At 46.9% G+C, this 24635-nt stretch overlaps 2 protein-coding genes across 5 annotated transcripts in view; one reads left to right on the forward strand and one right to left on the reverse strand.

Moving 5' to 3' along the window:
- Nucleotides 1-4733, reverse strand: part of ZDHHC7 (zDHHC palmitoyltransferase 7) — a 58181-nt gene extending 53448 nt beyond the window's left edge. Inside the window, exon 1 of the mRNA XM_073308107.1 lies at nt 4709-4733. The gene's annotated coding sequence lies outside the window, so the exon portion shown is untranslated. The remainder of the gene's footprint in view (nt 1-4708) is intronic.
- LOC140896380 (uncharacterized) overlaps nt 983-24635 on the forward strand; it is a 37379-nt gene continuing 13726 nt past the window's right edge. The window contains exons 1-8 of one of the 4 annotated variants that reach the window (XM_073308096.1): nt 983-1218; nt 4073-4453; nt 7643-7777; nt 10724-10848; nt 18448-18516; nt 20114-20227; nt 21550-21665; nt 22867-22922. In XM_073308096.1, the coding sequence (XP_073164197.1) occupies nt 4163-4453; nt 7643-7777; nt 10724-10848; nt 18448-18516; nt 20114-20227; nt 21550-21665; nt 22867-22922 (906 nt within the window). In that variant the 5' untranslated portion in view covers nt 983-1218; nt 4073-4162. The remainder of the gene's footprint in view (nt 1219-4072; nt 4454-7642; nt 7778-10723; nt 10849-18447; nt 18517-20113; nt 20228-21549; nt 21666-22866; nt 22923-24635) is intronic. The other 3 variants (XM_073308097.1, XM_073308094.1, XM_073308095.1) reach the window with 3 other exon arrangements.

Below are 24635 nucleotides of genomic sequence, written 5' to 3' on the forward strand. Positions count from 1 at the left end.
ACTCTGGGTCCACTGTTTTATGTATCTCAATAACAAGATAGTACTATTGTACCAGCAAAGCTAACCAGGACAGCTTCAACTTAACTGACAGAGAAGCTCTTATGACATTGGGAAATCATGCCTGAGGTCCAGGCAGCCAGAGAAGCCTGGAATTCCCCTTCTAAATTCCTGCATATGCATGCATATTCTTTCTGGGAAGTGCACTGAGATCTGCAAGAATTCCCTCTGGAAAAATAGTTCTAACACTGACATCAAGCATCTGGGAACAAATAAAATAGCTAAGCAGCCCCATAAGGGAGATGAGTAAAATAAACCACGAAATACCATGTATTTCAACGCTGTATTTTTCACTCCATGCATCAGATGAAGTGGGTTTTAGCCCTCGAAAGCTTATGCTCAAATAGATGTGCTAGTCTCTAAGGTGCCACAAGGACTCCTCATTGTCTTTGCTGATACAGACTAACACGGAAATCTGTGCATCTGGTAGGTGCCTGCAAGGTGGAGCTAGAGTTCAGGAAAAGCTGCTGACCATGAATGGACTAGTGTTAGGATTGGGGCTGGTTGGTAGCCCCAGGCTAGGGTCTGGGGTGGATGATGGCCCCAACCTAAGGTTAGGCTTAGGGCCAGTTGGTGATATCAGGCTAGGGATGGAACCTATTAGTGGCCACAAGTTAGGTTTATGTGTGGGGCTGGTGGGTAGCCCTGGACTACAGTTCAGGCTGGATGGTGGCCCCAGGTTAGGGCTAAGGTTGGGGCCAGCTGGTAGCCCCAGGCTATGGCTGGAGACCAATGGTTATCCTAGGCTAGGGTTAATGTTGAGAGTAGACCCCCCAGTTCATACCAGCTCCTGCGAATTTGGAAGGGGAGAGAAGGGGGCATGAAGGAGAGAGAGAGTAGCTTTTCAAGCATTAAGGAAAGTAAAAAAGAAAGAGAAACCAGCAGGGAATTCAATCCAAATCCAAAAGCTGCCAAGAGTGGGCAGGGCTGGGTTTTAGGACTCCTTGGTAGTGGTGAGTAGCTGCAGAGGGACGTTGTGAGCTAGGATTTAGTATCGAGGGGTTGGAGGACTCTGCACAAGGAAAAGGGACAGGAGACTATAGTTGGGACCAAGTGTGTAACAAGAGGGTGAAGTGGAGCCAGTGGCTGAGGCCACTGCGAGTGTAGCCATGTGCATGCAGTGGTACTAGGGAATATCCAGGAGCTGGATCCTGCAGTGAAGTAAGTGTGTGTGTGTGTGTAGCCAGGGGCTGGATCGCGCAGCAGGGTGTGTGTGTGTGTGTGTAGCCAGGGGCTGGATCATGCAGTGAAGTGTTGTGTGTTGGTATGTGTAGCTGGATCATGCAGCGGGAAGTGTGTGTATAGCTAGGGGCTGGATCCTGCAGTGAAGCGGGCGTGTGTGTGTGTGTAGCTGGATCGTACAGCGAGGAGTGTGTGTGTGTAGCTGGATCGTGCAGCGGGGAGTGTGTGTGTGTGTATAGCCAGGGGCTGGATCCTAAAGTGAAGTGTGTGCCTGGGCGGGGAGGGGGGGGGGGCGTGTAGCTGGATCGTGCAGCGGGGAGTGTGTGTGTGTAGCCAGGAGCTGGACCCTGCAGTAAAGTGTGTGTGTGTGTGTTTGTGTAGCTGGATCGCGCAGCGGGGAGTGTGTGTGTGTAGCCAGGGGTTGGACCCTGCAGTAAAGTGTGTGTGTGTGTGTTTGTGTAGCTGGATCGTGCAGCGGGGAGTGTGTGTGTGTAGCCAGGAGCTGGACCCTGCAGTAAAGTGTGTGTGTGTGTGTGTGTGTAGCTGGGTCGCGCAGCGGGGAGTGTGTGTGTGTAGCCAGGGGTTGGACCCTGCAGTAAAGTGTGTGTGTGTGTGTTTGTGTAGCTGGATCGTGCAGCGGGGAGTGTGTGTGTGTAGCCAGGAGCTGGACCCTGCAGTAAAGTGTGTGTGTGTGTGTGTGTGTAGCTGGATCGCGCAGCGGGGAGTGTGTGTGTGTAGCCAGGGGTTGGACCCTGCAGTAAAGTGGTGTGTGTGTGTTTGTGTAGCTGGATTGCGCAGCGGGGAGTGTGTGTGTGTAGCCAGGGGTTAGACCCTGCAGTAAAGTGGTGTGTGTGTGTGTGTGTGTGTGTGTGTAGCTGGATCGCGCAGCGGGGAGTGTGTGTGTGTGTGTAGCCAGGAGCTGGACCCTGCGGTAAAGTGGTGTGTGTGTGTTTGTGTAGCTGGATCGTGCAGCGGGGAGTGTGTGTGTGTAGCCAGGAGCTGGACCCTGCAGTAAAGTCTCTGTGTGTGTGTGTGTAGCTGGATTGCGCAGTGGGGAGTGTGTGTGTGTAGCCAGGGGTTGGACCCTGCAGTAAAGTCTGTGTGTCTGTGTTTGTGTGTGTAGCTGGATCCCGCAGCGGGGAGTGTGTGTGTGTGTGTAGCCAGGAGCTGAACCCTGCGGTAAAGTGGTGTGTGTGTGTTTGTGTAGCTGGATCGTGCAGCGGGGAGTGTGTGTGTGTAGCCAGGAGCTGGACCCTGCGGTAAAGTGGTGTGTGTGTGTTTGTGTAGCTGGATCGCGCAGCGGGGAGTGTGTGTGTGTAGCCAGGAGCTGGACCCTGCAGTAAAGTCTGTGTGTGTGTGTGTGTAGCTGGATCGCGCAGCGGGGAGTGTGTGTGTGTGTGTAGCCAGGAGCTGGATCCTGCGGTAAAGTGGTGTGTGTGTGTTTGTGTAGCTGGATCGTGCAGCGGGGAGTGTGTGTGTGTAGCCAGGAGCTGGACCCTGCAGTAAAGTCTGTGTGTGTGTGTGTAGCTGGATTGCGCAGTGGGGAGTGTGTGTGTGTAGCCAGGGGTTGGACCCTGCAGTAAAGTCTGTGTGTGTGTGTTTGTGTGTGTAGCTGGATCCCGCAGCGGGGAGTGTGTGTGTGTGTGTAGCCAGGAGCTGGACCCTGCAGTAAAGTCTGTGTGTGTGTGTGTGTGTGTAGCTGGATTGCGCAGTGGGGAGTGTGTGTGTGTAGCCAGGGGTTGGACCCTGCAGTAAAGTCTGTGTGTGTGTGTTTGTGTGTGTAGCTGGATCCCGCAGCGGGGAGTGTGTGTGTGTGTGTAGCCAGGAGCTGAACCCTGCGGTAAAGTGGTGTGTGTGTGTTTGTGTAGCTGGATCGCGCAGCGGGGAGTGTGTGTGTGTTGCCAGGAGCTGAACCCTGCGGTAAAGTCTGTGTGTGTGTGTGTAGCTGGATTGCGCAGTGGGGAGTGTGTGTGTGTAGCCAGGAGCTGAACCCTGCGGTAAAGTCTGTGTGTGTGTGTTTGTGTAGCTGGATCGCGCAGCGGGGAGTGTGTGTGTGTAGCCAGGAGCTGAACCCTGCGGTAAAGTCTGTGTGTGTGTGTTTGTGTAGCTGGATCGTGCAGCGGGGAGTGTGTGTGTGTAGCCAGGAGCTGGACCCTGCAGTAAAGTCTGTGTGTGTGTGTGTGTAGCTGGATTGCGCAGTGGGGAGTGTGTGTGTGTAGCCAGGAGCTGAACCCTGCGGTAAAGTGGTGTGTGTGTGTTTGTGTAGCTGGATCGCACAGCGGGGAGTGTGTGTGTGTAGCCAGGAGCTGAACCCTGCGGTAAAGTCTGTGTGTGTGTGTTTGTGTAGCTGGATCGCGCAGCGGGGAGTGTGTGTGTGTAGCCAGGAGCTGGACCCTGCAGTAAAGTCTGTGTGTGTGTGTTTGTGTAGCTGGATCGCGCAGCGGGGAGTGTGTGTGTGTAGCCAGGAGCTGGACCCTGCAGTAAAGTCTGTGTGTGTGTGTTTGTGTAGCTGGATCGCGCAGCGGGGAGTGTGTGTGTGTAGCCAGGAGCTGGACCCTGCGGTAAAGTGGTGTGTGTGTGTTTGTGTAGCTGGATCGTGCAGCGGGGAGTGTGTGTGTGTAGCCAGGAGCTGGACCCTGCAGTAAAGTCTGTGTGTGTGTGTGTGTAGCTGGATCGCGCAGCGGGGAGTGTGTGTGTGTGTGTAGCCAGGAGCTGGATCCTGCGGTAAAGTGGTGTGTGTGTGTTTGTGTAGCTGGATCGTGCAGCGGGGAGTGTGTGTGTGTAGCCAGGAGCTGAACCCTGCGGTAAAGTCTGTGTGTGTGTGTTTGTGTAGCTGGATCGCGCAGCGGGGAGTGTGTGACACACACACACAGGCTCAGAAGCTGCCCTAGGAGGAGGGACCCAGCGCTGGATCCCCGGGACAATGCCCGACCTCCTCAGCCTGCTGCCGGCCGCGCTGTGCCTTTTCCTGGCCGGGTGGCTGCTGCGGCTCCAGCGCTGCCCCGCGGCCGGGCCGGGCGGCAGCTGCCGCCGCTACTCGGTGCCCGGGCGCGGCTTCCACCTGAAGAAATGGGCCCTGTCGGGGATTCTCTTCTTCGCCTTCCGCCGGCGCCGGAGAGAGCGCGGCGGCGGCGCCGCCCGGCGGGAGCCGATGGGCTCAGGAGCCGGCCAGGGGGCGCTGGAGCGGCTGCAGGGACTGGTCTGCCATGCCCATGTGAGTGCGACCCCTATATCCCCGCCTGCGAGGGGGTCCCCAGGGGGCTGGAGCTCGGCACCTCCCCGGGGATCGGGGGAGATGCGCAGGACTGGGACCAGCGCCTCCTCCCGGCAGATTTGTGGCTGGTGTGAGGCCCCATAGCTGCCTTTATACACCTGGGATCCCCACTAGTCTCTGGCCCGGTTCGGGCAAAGACGTTAACCATCCAGCTTTGGGTGTAGCCATTTTAGGCAAAACCATGTTGGTCATTACCTGAGTCCTGCTCCTCTGCTTCCCTCTGATTGTGTCACCCTCTTGTCTGCCCTGGGGTTGCAAGTTCCCCCCGGCAGGGATGCTTCTGTGTGTCTCTGCAGTGGGCAGCTGATCTCAGCTGGGGCTCCCCAACGCTTCTGTAATACAGATAATAAATGTTATGAAACCACTATTGCAGGAACTCCAACCAGAATAACATTGCAGGGCCAAGAAGCTAGAGGTGAGAAAGTGCAGGCAAGCTGGCAAGGAGGAAGGTGCAAAATAGCTAAAGATATAGGGCCACATCTTCATCTGGTGTAAATGGGCATCGCTTCATTGAAGTCAAGATGATTTACACCAGCTGAGGATTTGGCCACTGTCATTTTTTGGAGAAACTTCTACCAATTTGCAACATTTTCTAAAGGTTTTGAGGAATCCAGAATTTCCTCTCTTTTTTCAAGCTGATTATCATCACATTGGCATTGTGTGTGGTTTTGATGGGCAGGGATGGTGTCCCTAGCCTCTGTTTGCCAGAAGCTGGGAATGGGCGATGGGATGGATCACTTGATCCACCTGTTCTGTTCATTCCCTCTGGGGCACCTGACATTGGCCACTGTTGGAAGACAGCATACTGAGCTAGATGGACCTCTGGTCTGACCCAGTATGGCAGTTCTTATGTTTTGTTTTATTTTATTTTTTAAATAAAAGGCTATTTTTAAAGCTGGTGTTTGAGGCCCCGGGACACAAAGCAAGTCATGAAAATTGTAATAAGTGATATTGGATATGCGTCTTAAAGTAGGGCTGGAAGAACCCTTTGTGTTTTTTCCCATTCCAGTTCTGTGAAAGCCCTTTCTGTGGCAAGGACAGAGATCGCCTTCCAAAACTGTAGTCACTCTATGACCGGACAACACTCCTACAACAGAGTGGTCCGAAAAGTGGTTCAAACTGTAAGCTTCACCTGTCACCCAGCTTTGCCCTTTTCCTCTCGGACTGAGAGCAATGGAACACCTCTTCTAGAATGCTTCCAGAAAATCCCAGCAATGGTCCCGAAACTCTCTCTGCAAATATCTATTTTGACAGTCCAATGCACTCTGCTTTGCTCAATATAGGACCCAATTATCAAACTTGGCTACCTCAAGTCAGGCACATACATACATGCATATTTAGGTGCTTAGATGGGCATTTAGTCACCTGAAGTAAATATTTTTGGGCATTAGTCTTAGTACATTTTTCAGAGGCAGGAGTTTATCCACACCCAAAATGCACACAGAAGTCAGGTTATGCATGTGCAAACCTGATTTTTGAAACTGCATCTGGTGAGGGGTTGCACAATTTGTGCATTTAAACAGCTGAATTTGAAAATTTGGGTCTAAGCACATAATAGAAGCATTAACATTGATCATTTGGACCCTTAACTAGCTGATTGGATTTTACTGAAATTAAATTCTAGCTTCCCTGTAAAACTGAATATTTTGCATACAGTTTTGAGCTACTGTCTCAACTTGACTCTGGGATAACAAGTAAAGCACCTGGATTTGGAACCACTTCACACTGGGGTTACTAGCAGTGCTATTTGCCAGCTGGGCCGATGTAAAGTCAGTCTGGGTTGTGACTCCAAATGCTTGGAGACATCAGGCATGCTAAAACACAGGAAGCACAAGAAGGCTTATAACGAGGCCTCCTTCGTGCTACAATAACACATACAATAAATAACCATTTGGACTTGAAATGTGTCAAAAATCATCAAAACAAAAAGTTTTGATGTTTCTAAAACAAAATTTCCCCAGCATTTTGGGCTGGATAAAAATTCTGAAAACTTGTCTTTTTTTGGTCTCAGTTTGGAACAAAGCAAAATGCCAAAATGTCAATTTTTTTGGCGAGTCATAAATTCCATCTTCTGGCCAGCTCCAGGTGACCACTCCCCACTCACCAGGCTACATCAGAGGAAAGGCACAAATGCCAAGTTGCTAAGAAAAGGAGTACTTGTGGCACCTTAGAGGCTAACAAATTTATTAGTCCTCCTTTTCTTTTTATGGATACAGACTAACACGGCTGCTACTCTGAAAAGTTGCTAAGAGGGAGGCTTTGTGTCCCAGATTGTGATATGGAAGTAATCAATGTTAAAAGGAATGCAAATGTGGTTGCCGATGCTCTGTGCAGGAAATATGTCAATAGTCAAGCACCCTAGTTACACCCATTTCTTTTAGGGGGAGATCTGACAGTATTCATTGCAAAACTAGCAATCTGGTTGATTTAGGACAATATCAGGCTTGTTCCAACAGACCACAATGCCAGGGTTTTCAGTCATGTTTTCCTTCTCCTACAGTTTCCTCTCATTGTTTCTCAACTCCCAAGTCAGCAAAAAGGAAAAAAAATAATTATCAAGGTCTAAAGAGCAAATAAATGGAACCATTGCACAATCAGTTGTTAAAGTAATTGCTGTGGAATGCAGAGATTATTTTTTGTCCATTTCTTAAAGAGACGTGTGGCCATACAAATATTAAAAGAGGAAGAAGTATTGACAGCTGATTAAAAATAGTGGACTGGGAGTGCACCCACTGACCAAGTATGACCTTTTGAAAATCTATTAACCTCTTGGCAGCCCTGTATAAATAGAAATGAGAATACTTACCTATTTGCCTGAAGTATTGAGAGGCTTAATATAATACATTGCTATTTTTAAAACACTTTGAGATGCTTGGTTGGAAGGGACTTGGGGGCGGGGATTGCAGGTGTTGACTAAAAGCAGTCTCTGGATCAAGTCCACTAGTGTCATTCTACAAAGGACTCACATTAGGAAAAAAGAATATCCTACATCCTTTGAGTAGAGGGGAAACTTAGCTGGGCTGATGATTTTTGACATGCATAATCACTCTTCCCCACATACCTCGCTTCCCGTTTTTTCTCGTTCTTTCTCTCAATGCTAAAGCATTTTTTCCCATTACCTTTCTGTAGGCCCTGGATTCAGTTTACTTCACTGGGTTTACAGAAACCGACAAGACTTTTGTGATCACTCGTCTTGGAAGACGTCCAAATGGGCTCTGTGAAATGTGGCTCTTCCTCCGAGTGGATGGAATTGGAGAGTTTGAAGTAAGTGGAGGGTGAGAGCAAAGTAAGAGGCTGGAGTTTTGGGGTAACATTCAAGGGTGATGTTCATTACCCATCTGGAATTTAATACTGAGGTATGACCCCAAGATTATTATTCTATTACCAGTGGTAATGCCTAACGACCAACCCAGAATGGGGTTCCATTGTACCAGGCACTGGACAAATGGAGAGTTGACAGTCCTTTGCCCCCAAAAGTTGGCAATTTAAATAGACAAGACAGACAGGGTGAAAGGTGGGGTGTAACGTACAAGCACAGTGAATAATGTGATGGTCGATGTAGTGGCCACTATGGATCCCTGAGAGACTGCTCAAAGAATGGACAAAAAGTAACTGAAGCAGAGGGGCTAAAGTTTTCTGCCTCTTCATAAACATCAACATCCGGAATTGTGTGCAAGACAGCAATGCTATGACTAAGGTCAATTACAGGTACCGTGTCTGTCCCTTTCTTCCCCCTCACCCTGTTCCAGTCTCTTTCCCCATCCTCTTTTTTCTCCATCATCCTTCAGCAGCAAAGGAGGTCTTACTAGGTCAGTTATGCCTCTGCTCCACAGTAGCTTTTTTTTCCAGTGGCTCTGGGAATAGCAGCGTGAAGCAAAATACAATCATGATCCTAGTTCATCCATTACTGGGTCATAAATGATTCACTCAGCTGTAGGGCACTACGCAGGAGGACAAGGAAAATGCACTCTTTCCATGTTCCTGCATTGAATGTAGCTGTTGCCATGCCCCTGAAGTAGTGTGTGATTGTGGATTAGTGAGAGAGGTTTGAACTAATGTCTTTGGTGGAGTTGACCTTTTTACTGTTCACAAATTTCCCACAAACTGCTTGTGAATTTTAAAATTGTGCTTGTAAGATTCCTAGGAACATATTTGTGCAATGAGCTGCATGCTCCTATTTAATCTGAGAGGTTGCTGACCTAAATCACATGGTAAGGTTACCGTTCTGTCATTGGGCAATTTACATTTTATAAACAAGTGCTTGAAATACGTGAGGTGTTGAATATTTCAGCTAAAGGACAAGGAACATTTTAGGGAGACACATGTAGGGCTACTTATTTCTTGCTAAAAACCATTAAATCTATTCCTAGGTGTGTGTTTGGGTTGGTTTTTGGTTTTGTAAATGACTGGATTCTTTCCTGACTGTGGAATAGAGAAAAATATAACAGATTTTTTGACTGTCTAGTAGACTACATATTTTAGTTTCTTTTGAGTATTTCTGGAACAAATGCCTTTATGCATTCCACATAAAGAATTATATGCACATGAATAAAAGTTCTTCTCTAAACATTAACAGGACTAAAAAGCAACAGTCCAAATGTTTGCAGAAAACCAAACAAGTTAGGAGCTAAATACACTTACTATTTTCATTATAGTAACACTGAGAACCACCAAGAGCTAGAAGAGCTTACAGTCTAAATAGATGAGATGGACACAGGGTTAGAGCAAGGAAGTATTATCATCCCCATTTTGCAAACTTGGAACTGAGGCAGAGGGAGATTAAGTAGTTGAATTGAATTGAATCACAAGTGAGATTTAGCAAACAAGCCAATACATTTTCCCACTGTTTGCCGAGCTGCAGTGAGGGAGATGTATGTATAACCTGGACTCACTGCTCTGAGTTTAGCAGTTGCTAGGCCGTTAGGTTTCATTATCTGTTACCTGGCTAGTATTACCTGCAGTAAATACCTGGTGATTTGAACAGGATGGTATTTCAGACTCCGTTATGGGAGATGAAACTGAAGTCTTAAAACAGTGATTGAAAACTGCTGAGTGTTAGAATGAGTAGGTGCAATTGACTCATGGCTGGGACCATGTGTGTGCAATTGACAGAAACCCCAGTCTTTTGTAAAGCCAAAATATTGCATATAAAGCTATTTTTACGTGAGAGAGTGACAAGGGGAGGGACTCACAACAGATACAAATCCCATTGACACCAAGAGGTGTTACTTATGTGCGGTAACTGCAGAATAAGGTCCCTGGGTTGGTAAGGATTCTCCTTGATGTGTTCTGAAGGAGTAACTTCAAATAATAACAATTTCTTTACCAGCTGCATGGTCCTCTACAGCTCCTGCCATCTGCAACATTCCCCTTCCTTTACCACTGCCGCAACATCACCTCTTTCCAAATTTCATGATAAAACTATTTTTTCTCCCTTTCCCATGCTATTTAATTTTTCTGTACCCCTCTATTATCAACTCCCATGAGTGCATGCCTTAGAGTGGATTCACCATCTATTGCTTTTTTACAGCACTACTCCCTCTAACTTATATGATATATGCTGTCATATATTTAACCCTGTAAAACCTTTCATAATGCAGTTTACCTTTAAAAAGTTCTGCAGAATAACTGCATAGGGTGAAATCATCTCTCCATTGACATCAATAGGAGGTTTTTGTAACATTCTTTGAGATCTAGTGATGAAAAGCACTATACAAAAGCTAGGTATTATTATTTCACCATTGACTTCAATGGGGCCAGGATTTCCTCCATTAAGTTTACAACTGTGAGCAGTCCCATTGAAGTCTACATAGGGAAATTGACTGGCAGAATGATAGGAATAATGATGGATGGATGAGGGAATAAAAGTGGTTTTATCCTGGTATAATCACGCCGGTCAATTTTCCCATGTAGACAAACCCTAAGAGCAATGTGGTAGTAATGGTTACTGTTGACAGTGTTTGCATCATGAGGTCCTAGAATAGTAATTTACGATTTCATTCCATTTACCACTTGTGCTGTCTGCAGTAATTACTTGATATTCATCAACTCAGGTGTTTTGCATGCAGTTTTCTCCTCTGTGAAATATGTGGAATCAAAAAGCTATCACTGTCAATGTTTCTCCCACAACAAATGAATAAATTATGACCCCCACCTCTGCTTTATCCCCACATTTTAATTCAATGAATGTTTTATTGAATTGTCTCTTAGCACCCAGTACATCCGGACATGATGGTGCGCGATGAATCTGAAAAATGCTGGCGTGCCGAAGGGCTGATGATTGAGTGCTTAGAGCCACACAGACACTGGAAAATAACATTCAATGGACGACTCAGGTATTATCATGTCACCTCTGGGGGGAGATGATTGCTAAGATACTGGATTCTGACTCAGGAAAACTGGGTCCGTTCTCAGATCTGCCAGGGACTTTGCTGTGTCACCTTGGAAAAGTCATTTAATCTCTTTCTGCTTCAGTTCCCATCTGTTAAATGGAGATGATGATAATGCATCTCTTTTATCACCTTTTGTCTGTATTATCTATTTAGGTAAGTTACTTATGTGGTCAGAGAGTGCCCTTCACAATAGGACCTGGCTCTGTTCAGTTAGCCCTGGTCTACACTAGGACTTTAGGTCGAATTTAGCAGCGTTAAATCGATGTAAACCTGCACCCGTCCACACAATGAAGCCCTTTATTTCGACTTAAAGGGCTCTTAAAATCGATTTCCTTACTCCACCCCTGACAAGTGGATTAGCGCTTAAATCGACATTGCCGGCTCGAATTTGGGGTACTGTGGACACAATTCGATGGTATTGGCCTCCGGGAGCTATCCCAGAGTGCTCCATTATGACCGCTCTGGACAGCACTCTCAACTCAGATGCACTGGCCAGGTAGACAGGAAAAGAACCGCGAACTTTTGAATCTCATTTCCTGTTTGGCCAGCGTGGAAAGCTGCAGGTGACCATGCAGAGCTCATCAGCACAGGTGACCATGATGGAGTCCCAGAATCGCAAAAGAGCTCCAGCATGGACCGAACGGGAGGTACGGGATCTGATCGCTGTTTGGGGAGAGGAATCCGTGCTATCAGAACTCCGTTCCAGTTTTCGAAATGCCAAAACCTTTGTCAAAATCTCCCAGGGCATGAAGGACAGAGGCCATAACAGGGACCCGAAGCAGTGCCGCGTGAAACTGAAGGAGCTGAGGCAAGCCTACCAGAAAACCAGAGAGGCGAACAGCCGCTCTGGGTCAGAGCCCCAAACATGCTGCTTCTATGATGAGCTGCATGCCATTTTAGGGGGTTCAGCCACCACTTCCCCAGCCGTGTTGTTTGACTCCTTCAATGGAGATGGAGGCAATACGGAAGCAGGTTTTGGGGATGAAGAAGATGATGATGAGGAGGAGGTTGTAGATAGCTCACAGCAAGCAAGCGGAGAAACCGGTTTTCCCGACAGCCAGGAACTGTTTCTCACCCTAGACCTGGAGCCAGTACCCCCCGAACCCACCCAAGGCTGCCTCCTGGACCCAGCAGGCGGAGAAGGGACCTCTGGTGAGTGTACCTTTTAAAATACTATACATGGTTTAAAAGCAAGCATGTGAAAGGATTACTTTGCCCTGGCATTTGCGGTTCTCCTAGATGTAGTCCTAAAGCCTTTGCAAAAGGTTTCTGGGGAGGGCAGCCTTATTGCATCCTTCATGGTAGGACACTTTACCACTCCAGGCCAGTAACACGTACTCGGGAATCATTGTAGAACAAAGCATTGCAGTGTATGTTTGCTGGCATTCAAACAACATCCGTTCTTTATCTCTCTGTGTTATCCTCAGGAGAGTGAGATATAATTCATGGTCACCTGGTTGAAATAGAGTGCTTTTCTTCAGGGGACACTCAGAGGAGCCCATTCCTGCTGGGCTGTTTGCCTGTGGCTAAACAGAAATGTTCCCCGCTGTTAGCCACAGGGAGGGGGGAAGGTTGAGGGGGTAGTCACGCGGTGGGAGGAGGCAAAATGCGACCTTGTAACGAAAGCACATGTGCTATGTATGTAATGTTAACAGCAAGGTTTACCCTGAAAGAGTGTAGCCACTGTTTTATAAAATGTGTCTTTTTAAATACCGCTGTCCCTTTTTTTTTCTCCACCAGCTGCATGTGTTTCAATGATCACAGGATCTTCTCCTTCCCAGAGGCTAGTGAAGCTTAGAAAGAAAAAAAACCGCACTCGCGATGAAATGTTCTCCGAGCTCATGCTGTCCTCCCACACTGACAGAGCACAGACGAATGCGTGGAGGCAAATAATGTCAGAGTGCAGGAAAGCACAAAATGACCGGGAGGAGAGGTGGCGGGCTGAAGAGAGTAAGTGACGGGCTGAAGAGAGTAAGTGGCGGGCTGAAGACAGGGCTGAAGCTCAAATGTGGCGGCAGCGTGATGAGAGGAGGCAGGATTCAATGCTGAGGCTGCTGCAGGACCAAACCAGTATGCTCCAGTGTATGGTTGAGCTGCAGCAAAGGCAGCTGGAGCACAGACTGCCACTGCAGCCCCTCTGTAACCAACCGCCCTCCTCCCCAAGTTCCATAGCCTCCACACCCAGACGCCCAAGAACGCGGTGGGGGGGCCTCCGGCCAACCAGCCACTCCACCACAGAGGATTGCCCCAAAAAAAGAAGGCTGTCATTCAATAAATTTTAAAGTTGTAAACTTTTAAAGTGCTGTGCTTAAAGTGCTGTGTGGCATTTTCCTTCCCTCCTCCACCACCCCTCCTGGGCTACCTTGGTAGTCATCCCCCTATTTGTGTGATGAATGAATAAAGAATGCATGAATGTGAAGCAACAATGACTTTATTGCCTCTGCAAGTGGTGATTGAAGGGAGGAGGGGCGGGTGGTTAGCTTACAGGGAAGTAGAGTGAACCAAGGGGCGGGGGGTTTCATCAAGGAGAAACAAACAGAACTTTCACACCGTAGCCTGGACAGTCATGAAACTGGTTTTCAAAGCTTCTCTGATGCGCACCGCGCCCTCCTGTGCTCTTCTAACCACCCTGGTGTCTGGCTGCGCGTAACCAGCAGCCAGGCGATTTGCCTCAACCTCCCACCCCGCCATAAACGTCTCCCCCTTACTCTCACAGATATTGTGGAGCACACAGCAAGCAGTAATAACAGTGGGAATATTGGTTTCGCTGAGGTCTAAGCGAGTCAGTAAACTGCGCCAGCGTGCCTTTAAACGTCCAAATGCACATTCTACCACCATTCTGCACTTGCTCAGCCTGTAGTTGAACAGCTCCTGACTACTGTCCAGGCTGCCTGTGTACGGCTTCATGAGCCATGGCATTAAGGGGTAGGCTGGGTCCCCAAGGATACATATAGGCATTTCAACATCCCCAACAGTTATTTTCTGGTCTGGGAAGAAAGTCCCTTCCTGCAGCTTTTGAAACAGACCAGAGTTCCTGAAGATGCAAGCGTCATGTACCTTTCCCGGCCATCCCACGTTGATGTTGGTGAAACGTCCCTTGTGATCCACCAGAGCTTGCAGCACTATCGAAAAGTACCCCTTGCGGTTTATGTACTCGGCGGCTTGGTGCTCCGGTGCCAAGATAGGGATATGGGTTCCGTCTATAGCCCCACCACAGTTAGGGAATCCCATTGCAGCAAAGCCATCCACTATCACCTGCACATTTCCCAGGGTCACTACCCTTGATATTAGCAGATCTTTGATTGCGTGGGTTACTTGCATCACAGCAGCCCCCACAGTAGATTTGCCCACTCCAAATTGATTCCCAACTGACCGGTAGCTGTCTGGCGTTGCAAGCTTCCACAGGGCTATCGCCACTCGCTTCTCAACTGTGAGGGCTGCTCTCATCTTGGTATTCATGGGCCTCAGGGCAGGGGAAAGCAAGTCACAAAGTTCCATGAAAGTGCCCTTTCGCATGCGAAAGTTTCGCAGCCACTGGGAATCGTCCCAGACCTGCAACACTATGCGGTCCCACCAGTCTGTGCTTGTTTCCCGAGCCCAGAATCGGCGTTCCACAGCATGAACCTGCCCCAATAGCACCATGATGCATGCATTGGCAGGGCCCATGCTTTCAGAGAAATCTGTGTCCATGTCCTGATCACTCACGTGACCGCGCTGACGTCGCCTCCTCGCCCGGTATCGCTTTGCCAGGTTTTGGTGCTGCATATACTGCTGGATAATGCGTGTGGTGTTTAATGTGCTCCTAATTGCCAAAGTGAGCTGAGCGGCCTCCATGCTTGCCTTGGTATGGCATCCGCACAGAAAAAAGGCGCGGAATGATTGTCTGCCGTTGCTCTGACGGAGGGAGGGGCGACTGAGGACACGGCTTACAGGGTTGGCTTCAGGGAGCTAAAATCAACAAAGGGGGTGTCTTTACATCAAGGAGTATTTCAGGCAGGACTTCACGGAGGGTTCCAATAAGAAATGGTGCACCTAAGTTATCGTTCTTATTGGAACAAGGAGGTTAGCCTGGCCTCTGATTGATACATGGCTAGATTTACCTCGCTGCACCTTCTCTGTGAGTGACTGCAGTGTGATCTAGAGGAATGAGTCCCCTAGACAGGGGAGGAGGCAAATAAGTACAAAACAAATCTGGTCTATTTCTTGTTCTGACCCACTCCATCTCTCTTTTACATCTTTGGCTGGCAGCAGACGGTGCAGAAGGACTGCATGCCATCCACATCTCATGGCTGCTCGGCAGAAGATGGTACAGTACGACTGCTAGCAGTCCGTATCGCCTGCCCGCTCACCATAAGACGGTTCAATAGGACTGACTGCAGGACTAAAGAGAATGACCTGGTCAAGTCACTCCAAATTTAGTCCCTGCGCCCATGTCTGCCCAGGCGCTCCCAGCCGACGTGGCCAGGAGCACCTCGGACGCGACGAGGACGACTACCAGTCGTATTGCACCGTCTGCTGCCAGAAGGCAATGGGTTGCTGCTACTGTGCAGCAAAGCCGTACCGCGTCTGCCAGCACCCAGGAGACATAGGGTGACGGTTACCTGAGCGGGCTCCATGCTTGCCGTGGTATGGCGTCTGCACAGGTAACTCAGGAAAAAAGGCGCGAAATGATTGTCTGCCCTTGCTTTCACGGAGGGAGGGAGGGAACGGGGGCCTAACGATACGTACCCAGAACCACCCGTGACAATGTTTTAGCCCCATCAGAGTGCTCCATTGTGACTGCTCTGGACAGCACTCTCAGATGCCCGATTGTTTGCCGTTGCTCTAACGCCGGGAGGGGCAACTGAGGACACGGCTTACAGGGTTGGCTTCAGGGAGCTAAAATCAACAAAGGGGGTGTCTTTACATCTAGGAGTATTTCAGGCAGGACTTCACGGAGGGTTCCAATAAGAAATGGTGCACCTAAGTTATCGTTCTTATTGGAACAAGAAGGTTAGCCTGGCCTCTGATTGATACATGGCTAGATTTACTTCGCTGCACCTTCTCTGTGAGTGACTGCAGTGTGATCTAGAGGAATGAGTCCCCTAGACAGGGGAGGGGGGGAAGCAAATGAGTACAAAACAAATCTGGTCTATTTCTTGTTTTGATCCACTCCATCTCTCTTTTACATCTTTGGCTGGCAGCAGACGGTGCAGAAGGACTGCATGCCATCCACATCTCATGGCTGCTCGGCAGAAGATGGTACAGTACGACTGCTAGCAGTCCGTATCGCCTGCCCGCTCACCATAAGACGGTTCAATAGGACTGACTGCAGGACTAAAGAGAATGACCTGGTCAAGTCACTCCAAATTTAGTCCCTGCGCCCATGTCTGCCCAGGCGCTCCCAGCCGACGTGGCCAGGAGCACCTCGGACATGACGATGACGGCTACCAGTCGTACTGTACCGTCTGCTGCCACAAGGCAAGGGGTTGCTGCTACTGTGTAGCAAAGCCGTACCGCGTCTGCCAGCACCCAGGAGACATAGGGTGACGGTTACCTGAGCGGGCTCCATGCTTGCCGTGGTATGGCGTCTGCACAGGTAACTCAGGAAAAAAGGCGCGAAATGATTGTCTGCCCTTGCTTTCACGGAGGGAGGGAGGGAACGGGGGCCTGACGATATGTACCCAGAACCACCCGCGACAATGTTTTAGCCCCATCAGGCATTGGGATCTCAACCCAGAATTCCAATGGGCAGCGGAGACTGCGGGAACTGTGGGATAGCTACCCACAGTGCAACGCTCCGGAAGTCGACTCTAGCCTCAGTACTGTGGAAGCGCTCCGCCGAGTTAATGCACTTAATGCACTTAGAGCATTTTCTGTGGGGACACACACACTCGAATATATAAAACCGATTTCTAAAAAAACGACTTCTATAAATTCGACCTTATTCCGTAGTGTAGACATACCCCTAGAATGGTTACATGGGATAAATCGTGCAACTACAAAAGAGATTTCAGGACAAGTTGTGTACAGGCACTTACAATAGCCTTTTCCCTGAGCCTCAGCTAAACTCTGCGGAAACACAGGCTAGAGTGCTGTCTGGTCAGGATAATTTAGAAAGCATAGCACAGAGTTCGAAACAGTGAATTCCATTTCTGATTATCACCTTCAAGTCCTATTCAAAGACAGCACCATACCACCCAATAGCTTACTGTACAAATGTTTACATTTAATACAAACAGCTCAAGCATTTTACCCAGTACTTGAAAATATATTTAAATAATTTTCTATTAGGTAATAAGCCTAGCAGTGTATTCTTCTAATATCAACTTTAACAAACTCTGCTGTTGATATCATGCAAGTAGAGTTTGTAACATCTGCATCACAATGAAGGGTTTCAGCCTAACATTTACATTTTACTTTAGCACACATGCACTCATTCTTTCCCCTCTGATCTTCTTCAGAGACAACTTCTGGTGTGATCTAAAAAGTATAGTGTCAATGATAAAAATTTCAGGCAACAGCAAGAACTGAAGTGTCTCTTATCTTGTCCATATCCAAACACTTCTGCCTAGCCAGGAAACAGGAAAAAATGTGGTCTGGGGGAGATCCTTCTGCTAGCGTACTCAGTCCTTTGGTGACAGATGACTTGCTCTCTTGAGATTGTGTTTCAGATGGGAAATCTGTACCTAAAATATGACAGGTTTTGAGGCTATGGTTGAAATGTTCAAAAGCGTGTAAGTGACTTAGGAGCCTAACTCTCATTTTTGACAGAGATTTAGGCTCTTGGAGCCAGATTTTCACCGGTGTTTAGGTGCCTCAAGATGGAGATAGGCCCCAACTGGAATTCACAAAAGCACTTGAGCATGTTAGTTGCCTATTTGCATCTTTAGGCTCCCAAATAGCTGTGAGGATCTGGGCCTAGGTGTCTGACTTTCATGGACTACATGCGTAAGTCACTTTTGAAAATGGAGCTAAGGCTCCTAAGTCACTTGGGGGTTCTTGAAAATTTTACTCCAAGCCACAACACCAGACACATATTTTGGCTTTGCATTATCATTTAGCCAAGTCCCCGGAGAACATCTTGTAGCAATTATATAGAATAATTCTCCATCCTCCACAAGATCAGATTGGCTCAACTCTCACAATGAGGATATGACTTGCAGAAGTGCCAGCCTATAAAAGTTGGCTACCTATGTTGGCTTCACAAAAGCTGTCAAGCATGCTTAGTACCTATAACACTTCTCTTTAGATTTTTCTGGTTTGCCTGCCCTGCCCAGATACAGAAACAGGTGATTTTAACAAAGCCCTTCCTCCCTCTCCATTGCTACTTTCCCATTCGTTGGACTTAAACTAATTAAATGTTGCGATATAAAAGCATATGGGTTACACAACAGCTCAGTAAATGAAAAGGGAGAAGTGGAGGAGGTCAGACTAGATGATCATAATGGACCCTTATGACCTAAATATCTATGAATCTCTGAAAAAAAATGTAAGGAATGTTGGTAAATGATGCTGCTGATATAGAAACAAGGCAAGATAACAACACATTTCATCTTCCAGAAAGGGACCATATCGGCATCAGTGGAATGAAGAGGAGGGCGAACTTGTCCACGTTAAATTCTCTTTCCAGTAAGAGCATGGCAGTTTGATGGATCCATTTATTTTGTCAGAGTATAAATAAGAAGTTGTGGGCCAGATCTTGACCCGTTATAATTCTGCTTAAGTTGGGCGTGGACCTTGTTTTGTCCTTCAACTCAGGGTGAATTTCTTCCTGTACATATAAAAAAATTTCCAGTTAAATTACTAAAATCATTTATTGAGGATTGGCCTGATAAATACAAATCTATTACCTAATCATTGCCCGAGTGTTCTGTTAAGTGATTTGTCATTTTATTAACTCACTACAGCAAAAACTTTACTTATATTTTGGAAATTTTAATTTAAAGGAAAGCTGCTATATGCTTAATTGTCAAAGTTAGGCCTTCTTTAAAAAGTTTTATAGTCCCATAGGGCATCTAGGTGCCACTATTTATATATTTTCTGTATTTGTGCAGAAGAGGTGGGTAAAAAAAAAAAAGAGTAATGAACAACCATAGTTTATAGTAAGGCTGCTGTGGCTATAACCATCTAGTTAGGAAAGAGAATACAAGCTAACTAAAATGGAGCCACAGTCTGCTTTTGCCTATCTATGGACTTGGAATTTTGCATGCATATCCAAGGACGGGATTTGACGCATAGCGTCAATGATAGAAATATATACACAAGGCATTAAACTGAGCAGCTCCGTGATGGATTGTGTAAGAAACAGATCCAATGTCTGCATCATAGCAAGGGTCAAAACTGGAGGGGAAAGGAATGTTTTAGTCTAGAGTTAGAAGCACATTTTTATAGGTCCCTCAAACCCCCCCACAACTTTCCATCTCCCTTAAGCAATCTGTAAACTGGGAAGAATCAAGCTTATTAAAGATGATCTTGAGTAATATTCAGAATATTTTTTAGTTTATTAAGATTATATTTTCAGAACTATTTTTTTCTAAGGGCTGTAGTCTCCAGAGTACTTTGATTATACACACAGAGCCAACTCTTCATGTAACGGCCTGCAGCTTTGATATGCTGTTGTCACTTCCCAGCAGCATAGAAACTACAGGCAGATATAACTGTGTCTTCACTGTGGACTTTTGCCAGCACATACATGTCAGTCAGGGATAGTATGTCTTCATACCCCAGACCATCATGGCTTTTTTGTAGTGTAGAGTTGGCCTGTGTTTGATTTGTGGTTCCCTATTCCTCCTGATCTATAGGGAGTGGCTACTCACTTTCCATCCAAATTAATAGTCTGCTGACAAAAGTACATGGCATTTGTGCTACAACATGGGGCGTGTAAGTTACAATAGACCACGAGAGAAAACGAGGCAGCAGTATCGCAGATTAGAATCTTTTGCTATCCCCACTGCCAAGCCAACTTGATGAGTAATTAGCTGACATGTCCTGCGCTGCTACACAATAATTGCACCTTTGCATCATGGTTTCTCCACTGTTCCCGTGTTCATTTTCCTAGAGAACAGAAATATCTAGAAATATTGTAAAAATCAGAAGATTCCAAGCATGAGAAATACGAAGGCACAAATCCTGCCGATAAACTGAAGCTTTGTCTGAGTCATGATTGCAGGGTTTGACTCAATACAAACTGAAAACTGATGAGATTTTCCTTTCTCTTCTTTTGTAGCTGGACTTCCTTTTCAGATATATTTGACTTTAACCTTGACAGCCACCCTAAAGTGTTTGCACATGCCATTGCTTTGGAAAAGTGGAGTGCAGAATTCTTCCGAAGAGTCAAAAAGTGAGAGACAGTTTTAACTCTTCTGGGGTTGATGGTAACTTTTGCTTTCCTAGCCCAGCTAATATTACCAGCTAGTTTTGCTGCAGACCAATTCATAATAAAACTGATCAGATACAGTCAACTTCTGTGTAAGTTTCTGCCTTTGTTCTGAAGGTTGTGTGTATTTTTTATTATTTTATAAGAAAATAATTTCTTTTAAATCTGTATATTAAAGAACTTTGCTCCTCACAGCTACCTCCTGGCCTAGATGAATACATAAGGTACATTTTTATTGTAATATGCGGTCGTCACCCGTAAGGAGTCAGCATTTGCCAACAGTTGGTACGCACATAATTTAGAGCCCGATCCTGGTATGCATTTGTGCAGGTACCGGTACTCACATGGGATCCCATTGACTTTAGTGGGGCTTCATGTGAGTGCAGGGATCTGCCCTTTGTAAGAACAGGGCCTTAGGTGGCAAGTTCATTGGGGCAAGGACCATTTCATCCTTGGTGTTTTTTTACAACATCTAGCACAGTGGGATTCTGATCCTGATTTGACCCTTTTTCTCCACTGCCTGGCATCTGGTGTAGGCAACTGTGTGTCTGTGAAATGAGTAAAAAATGCTACCGTCTCTTCCCACTTTGTGCAGGTGTAAATTACTATAGAATTACACTGAGGCAATGTCTAGGGCGTGTGATTCGCCTGCTCGTGGGCGCAAACACTCGCCCTAGCTCCCCAGAGTATAGATAGCAATGTAGCCGTGGGAACAGCAGTGGAGGCTTGGCTGAGCCCGGCCAAGTACAGACTTGCCTGCAACGGGTGCTCAGCTCAGCCGTGCCGCTGCGGTCCATGCTACTGTCCATTTATACCCAGGCGCGTACATGAGCAGGGGAATCACAACCCTCGCTCGCACCGTAGACACAGCTGATAAGGCAGAGAAGAACAGGCCTAAGAACATTGTCTCCCTGGTTCTAAAGACAGGGAAAAACAGTGAGATCGTTGTTGACGGATGCTGACTTTTAAGTGACAACTACTGGACTGTCACTTTTGTAGGGAAAAAAGAGGGCACTTATTTTAGGAGGGGAAGAACTTCTTCTCGCCTCAGGGTGTCTTTTCGTGTGGCCTATTTATAGGCTGAACGGTTCTTAGCAATATTCTTAAAACTCAAAAATATGTCTGACAACTTGCAGCTGGGATCCAGATGTTCTGAAATCTGTGTGTCTTTCATAACAGAATCAACCCTTTTCTGACTGGGGTTCGGGGAGTGTGTTTGAATAAGAAGCTTTGTTTCTTAGCTGCAGGATCTTTACCACCCTCCTCCTCCCCCTTTTTTTTTCCAGAGATGGGGAACAACATTCTCGTTATGAACAATGGGGCCAGTCTATAGGAGAAATTGAAATTGAAGGTCATGAGAAGAAAGAGGTTTCTATGAGAGGTGTTCGGAGCCATTCTTATGGTAACAATATCCTGAACGATTCAATTATGTGGCAGCCTAGAGGTTATCGCTTTGGCTATTAAGTATTGCAGCATGACCCCTCTTAAGTGTGACTTGTAAAATGACCTGTTTCATGATTAGATCTAAAATTGTTTAACAAAAAACGTTTTGCAGCTGAATTTATGATATGCAATGATCAGAATCTTCCCACTGCAAGCTCATTCATGATTTCTCACTTTAAATACCAAACAAAGCTCGTGCTGGAAGAACACTCTGTCTTGTGACCTCCCAGCTGCATTCCTTTAGCAAAGGGTGTGCCTAAAACTTCATCCCTCTCCATGGCCCATATGACTGAGAGACAATTTGAGAGGCTGAAGACTCCTTCTTTGTCCAACCCCACAGTCGGAGCCAGCTGACAGCTCTGAAATGGTGCTAATGTCTGGCTAAGGGGCCCACTAGGGTCGAAGATTCCTTCCAGCCTTGCATGTAAGCAGTGTGTGCTCATGGGATGGAGGGGCCATGAGTGGGGTACATAAGGCCCTACAACCTCCCCCCACACAGGTGTTGTTTGTGGAGAACTCACTCTGAGCCTCCCTGATTCACAGGCCTCCCTACCTCCCTCCACTTCAGCAAGGGCGTCTGCTTCCTCTAGGCAGCATTAGCCTCTGTGGTTCCTGCACAATGGGGAAAGGGGTTTAGGATCCATGGAAACCCTTACCATAGCTGCAGGCCTGTCCCCAGCATTGGTTAGGTCAGTACAGAGTAAGGGGGCTACACTGGCCTATTGATACTAACACAGTTAAGTATTTGACTTAGTTCTAAAGAGCTTTCCTAGTTACAGCAAAGAAGAGTCTATCCTGTGGGGGTCATGCCACTACCTAGCATTTCTATCCTCTGAGCTGCACTGGGCAGGCAGATACCTACAGCCATATAGCCCTGCTTGCTAGCTTGGGGCCGTGAACAAGTTAAAGGGGAATGTTTGGCCACTAGTTATTATTGTAGCTAATTAACATTAGTCAGGTCTAAAATTAAATCCTTAATAGGAACAGTTTCATTGATATTTCTCCCTATAGGCATTTTTATAACCATAGTACGTGATTGCCTGGTAGAGCATTTCTGTGGCTCAAGATAAGGAAGCCAGATACCTTTATATAAATGCTTGTACTTAAAGTGCTCAAGAAAGGTAAACTTTCAAGCACATATTCTCAATTTTTTCCCCCAGGCATCCGAAACTGGGCTGAGATTTACCGATATGTCATGATTTTGATGCATTGTGAGGTAGGTCTTATCGTGCCTTTCAGCGCTCTAGAGATCAAATGCAAACTTCACTCGACTTGTAGGATATGTCTGAACATCCAGAAGCAATATCCTAGGAGGAAGTCAAATACCATAACAGCCACATCTTTAGACCCTGCCTTTTAGCAAGTTGTCTCGTTGCCAAACCTATCATTAACACTCACTGAACTAGTTCTCAGTAGCACGTGCTTCCTGGACTCTGACCTCGTTAAGCATTTCTGAGATATTTGTTTATACAATGAACACACAAGAAGATTAATGGTAAATGATCAACTTGAGATAGTGATATTGTGCAATTTGCTAGGTGCAGGGGTGGGCAGTTGCCATCCTCTGAGACATCAGATAATGGTTCAGATCCTCTGGTCTGTCTGAGTTGTGCTTGGCACAGAACGCCTTCCACCCCCCATCCCTCCCTCCCACTTCAAGCCATTTTTAAGTTCCTTCCATTTGGTCTGACCAGTCCCATGCCTTGGTACAAATTTGAGCACTGCTCTAATTTATGCTTGGATGTCACAACCCCAAGGGACTGCTCCTGCAGCTGGGGATTGCCAGGTACAGGGATGCCCCAGCCACACACCCTTTCCTCTGGGATTGCCAACTCCTCCTCCTTTCCCTGCCCCTTCCACCTCGATTTGAGGGTGTGGCACAAAGTTACTGTGCAGGATTCCCACCTGGGGATTCCCATTGTAGAAGGGAAATCTACAGGGGATTGGAGCTGCACGTTTTACAATAACTTTGGAGCTTCCGAGTGTGCTACTGAGAATGAGTTCTCAGAGTGTCGTTGGTGGGTCCTGCAGCATTAGTTGCTTTCTCTAGAAAAGTTCATGCATGAGGACTCTAAGGAAGTGGCTGTTAATCCTTTTTGAAGGTTATATTTCATTTCCTCGAAGGGTGTGCGTCTAGGTGAAAAAAACCACTCTTGCCATTTTCCATGCCTAGGGAAACTGCTTCTAAAACATCTGTTTGTTTCCTCTCATGTTTCACTCAAAACTTTATACATCTTTATACATCCGATTCTGATTTGCAACTTCTCTGTTATCAGGAGCTTCACCACAGTCCCACCCCTGAAATAGCAGGAGGGAGGTTTTATAAAATGTCCTTGTATATGGAATCCCCCCAGAGTGCACTTAAATTTATTTCCCTAGCTTCTCAATTTCTCGTTCCTCCTTTGCCAGACATCTTGTTTTGATCTGGCTGTGGGTCCCTGCAACACACTGCCCATCTCTGCGGGTGACTTCTGGGGACAGATCCTCAGCTCCTGTAAATTGGCACGGCTCCTTTGATGTCAATGAACTTGGAGTTACCCTGATTTAGGCCAGCTGAGGGTTTGCAATGTTCAAAGTCAGCTCCAAAATAAAAGTCTCTGCAAATATTTCCATACTGTTTGCTCAGCTCTCTTTCCCAGGCTACATTTGTTGTGGCTATGCTGAGGGAATGTGCGGAAACAGCCTGGTATGAGCAGCTGGCCTGGTGGAATTATTACCGAGGGGAATCCAAGCTTGGGCATCTTGCCAGGCAAAGGCTTCTCAGAAGGCATCTCCTGTGTTGATACAGGTGTAGGGAATTCCAAAATGTCAGCATCCAGAGATAAACTCCCAAGCAAACGAACAGAATGAGAGGGCTCAATCCTACCTGGCCAACATCACTGCATGCCTTGTAAAATCTTGTATGCATGAATGAGCATCTGCCTTGAGT

This window comes from Lepidochelys kempii, chromosome 12, assembly GCF_965140265.1.
Source record: "Lepidochelys kempii isolate rLepKem1 chromosome 12, rLepKem1.hap2, whole genome shotgun sequence".
Classification (NCBI taxonomy): Eukaryota; Metazoa; Chordata; order Testudines; family Cheloniidae; genus Lepidochelys; species Lepidochelys kempii.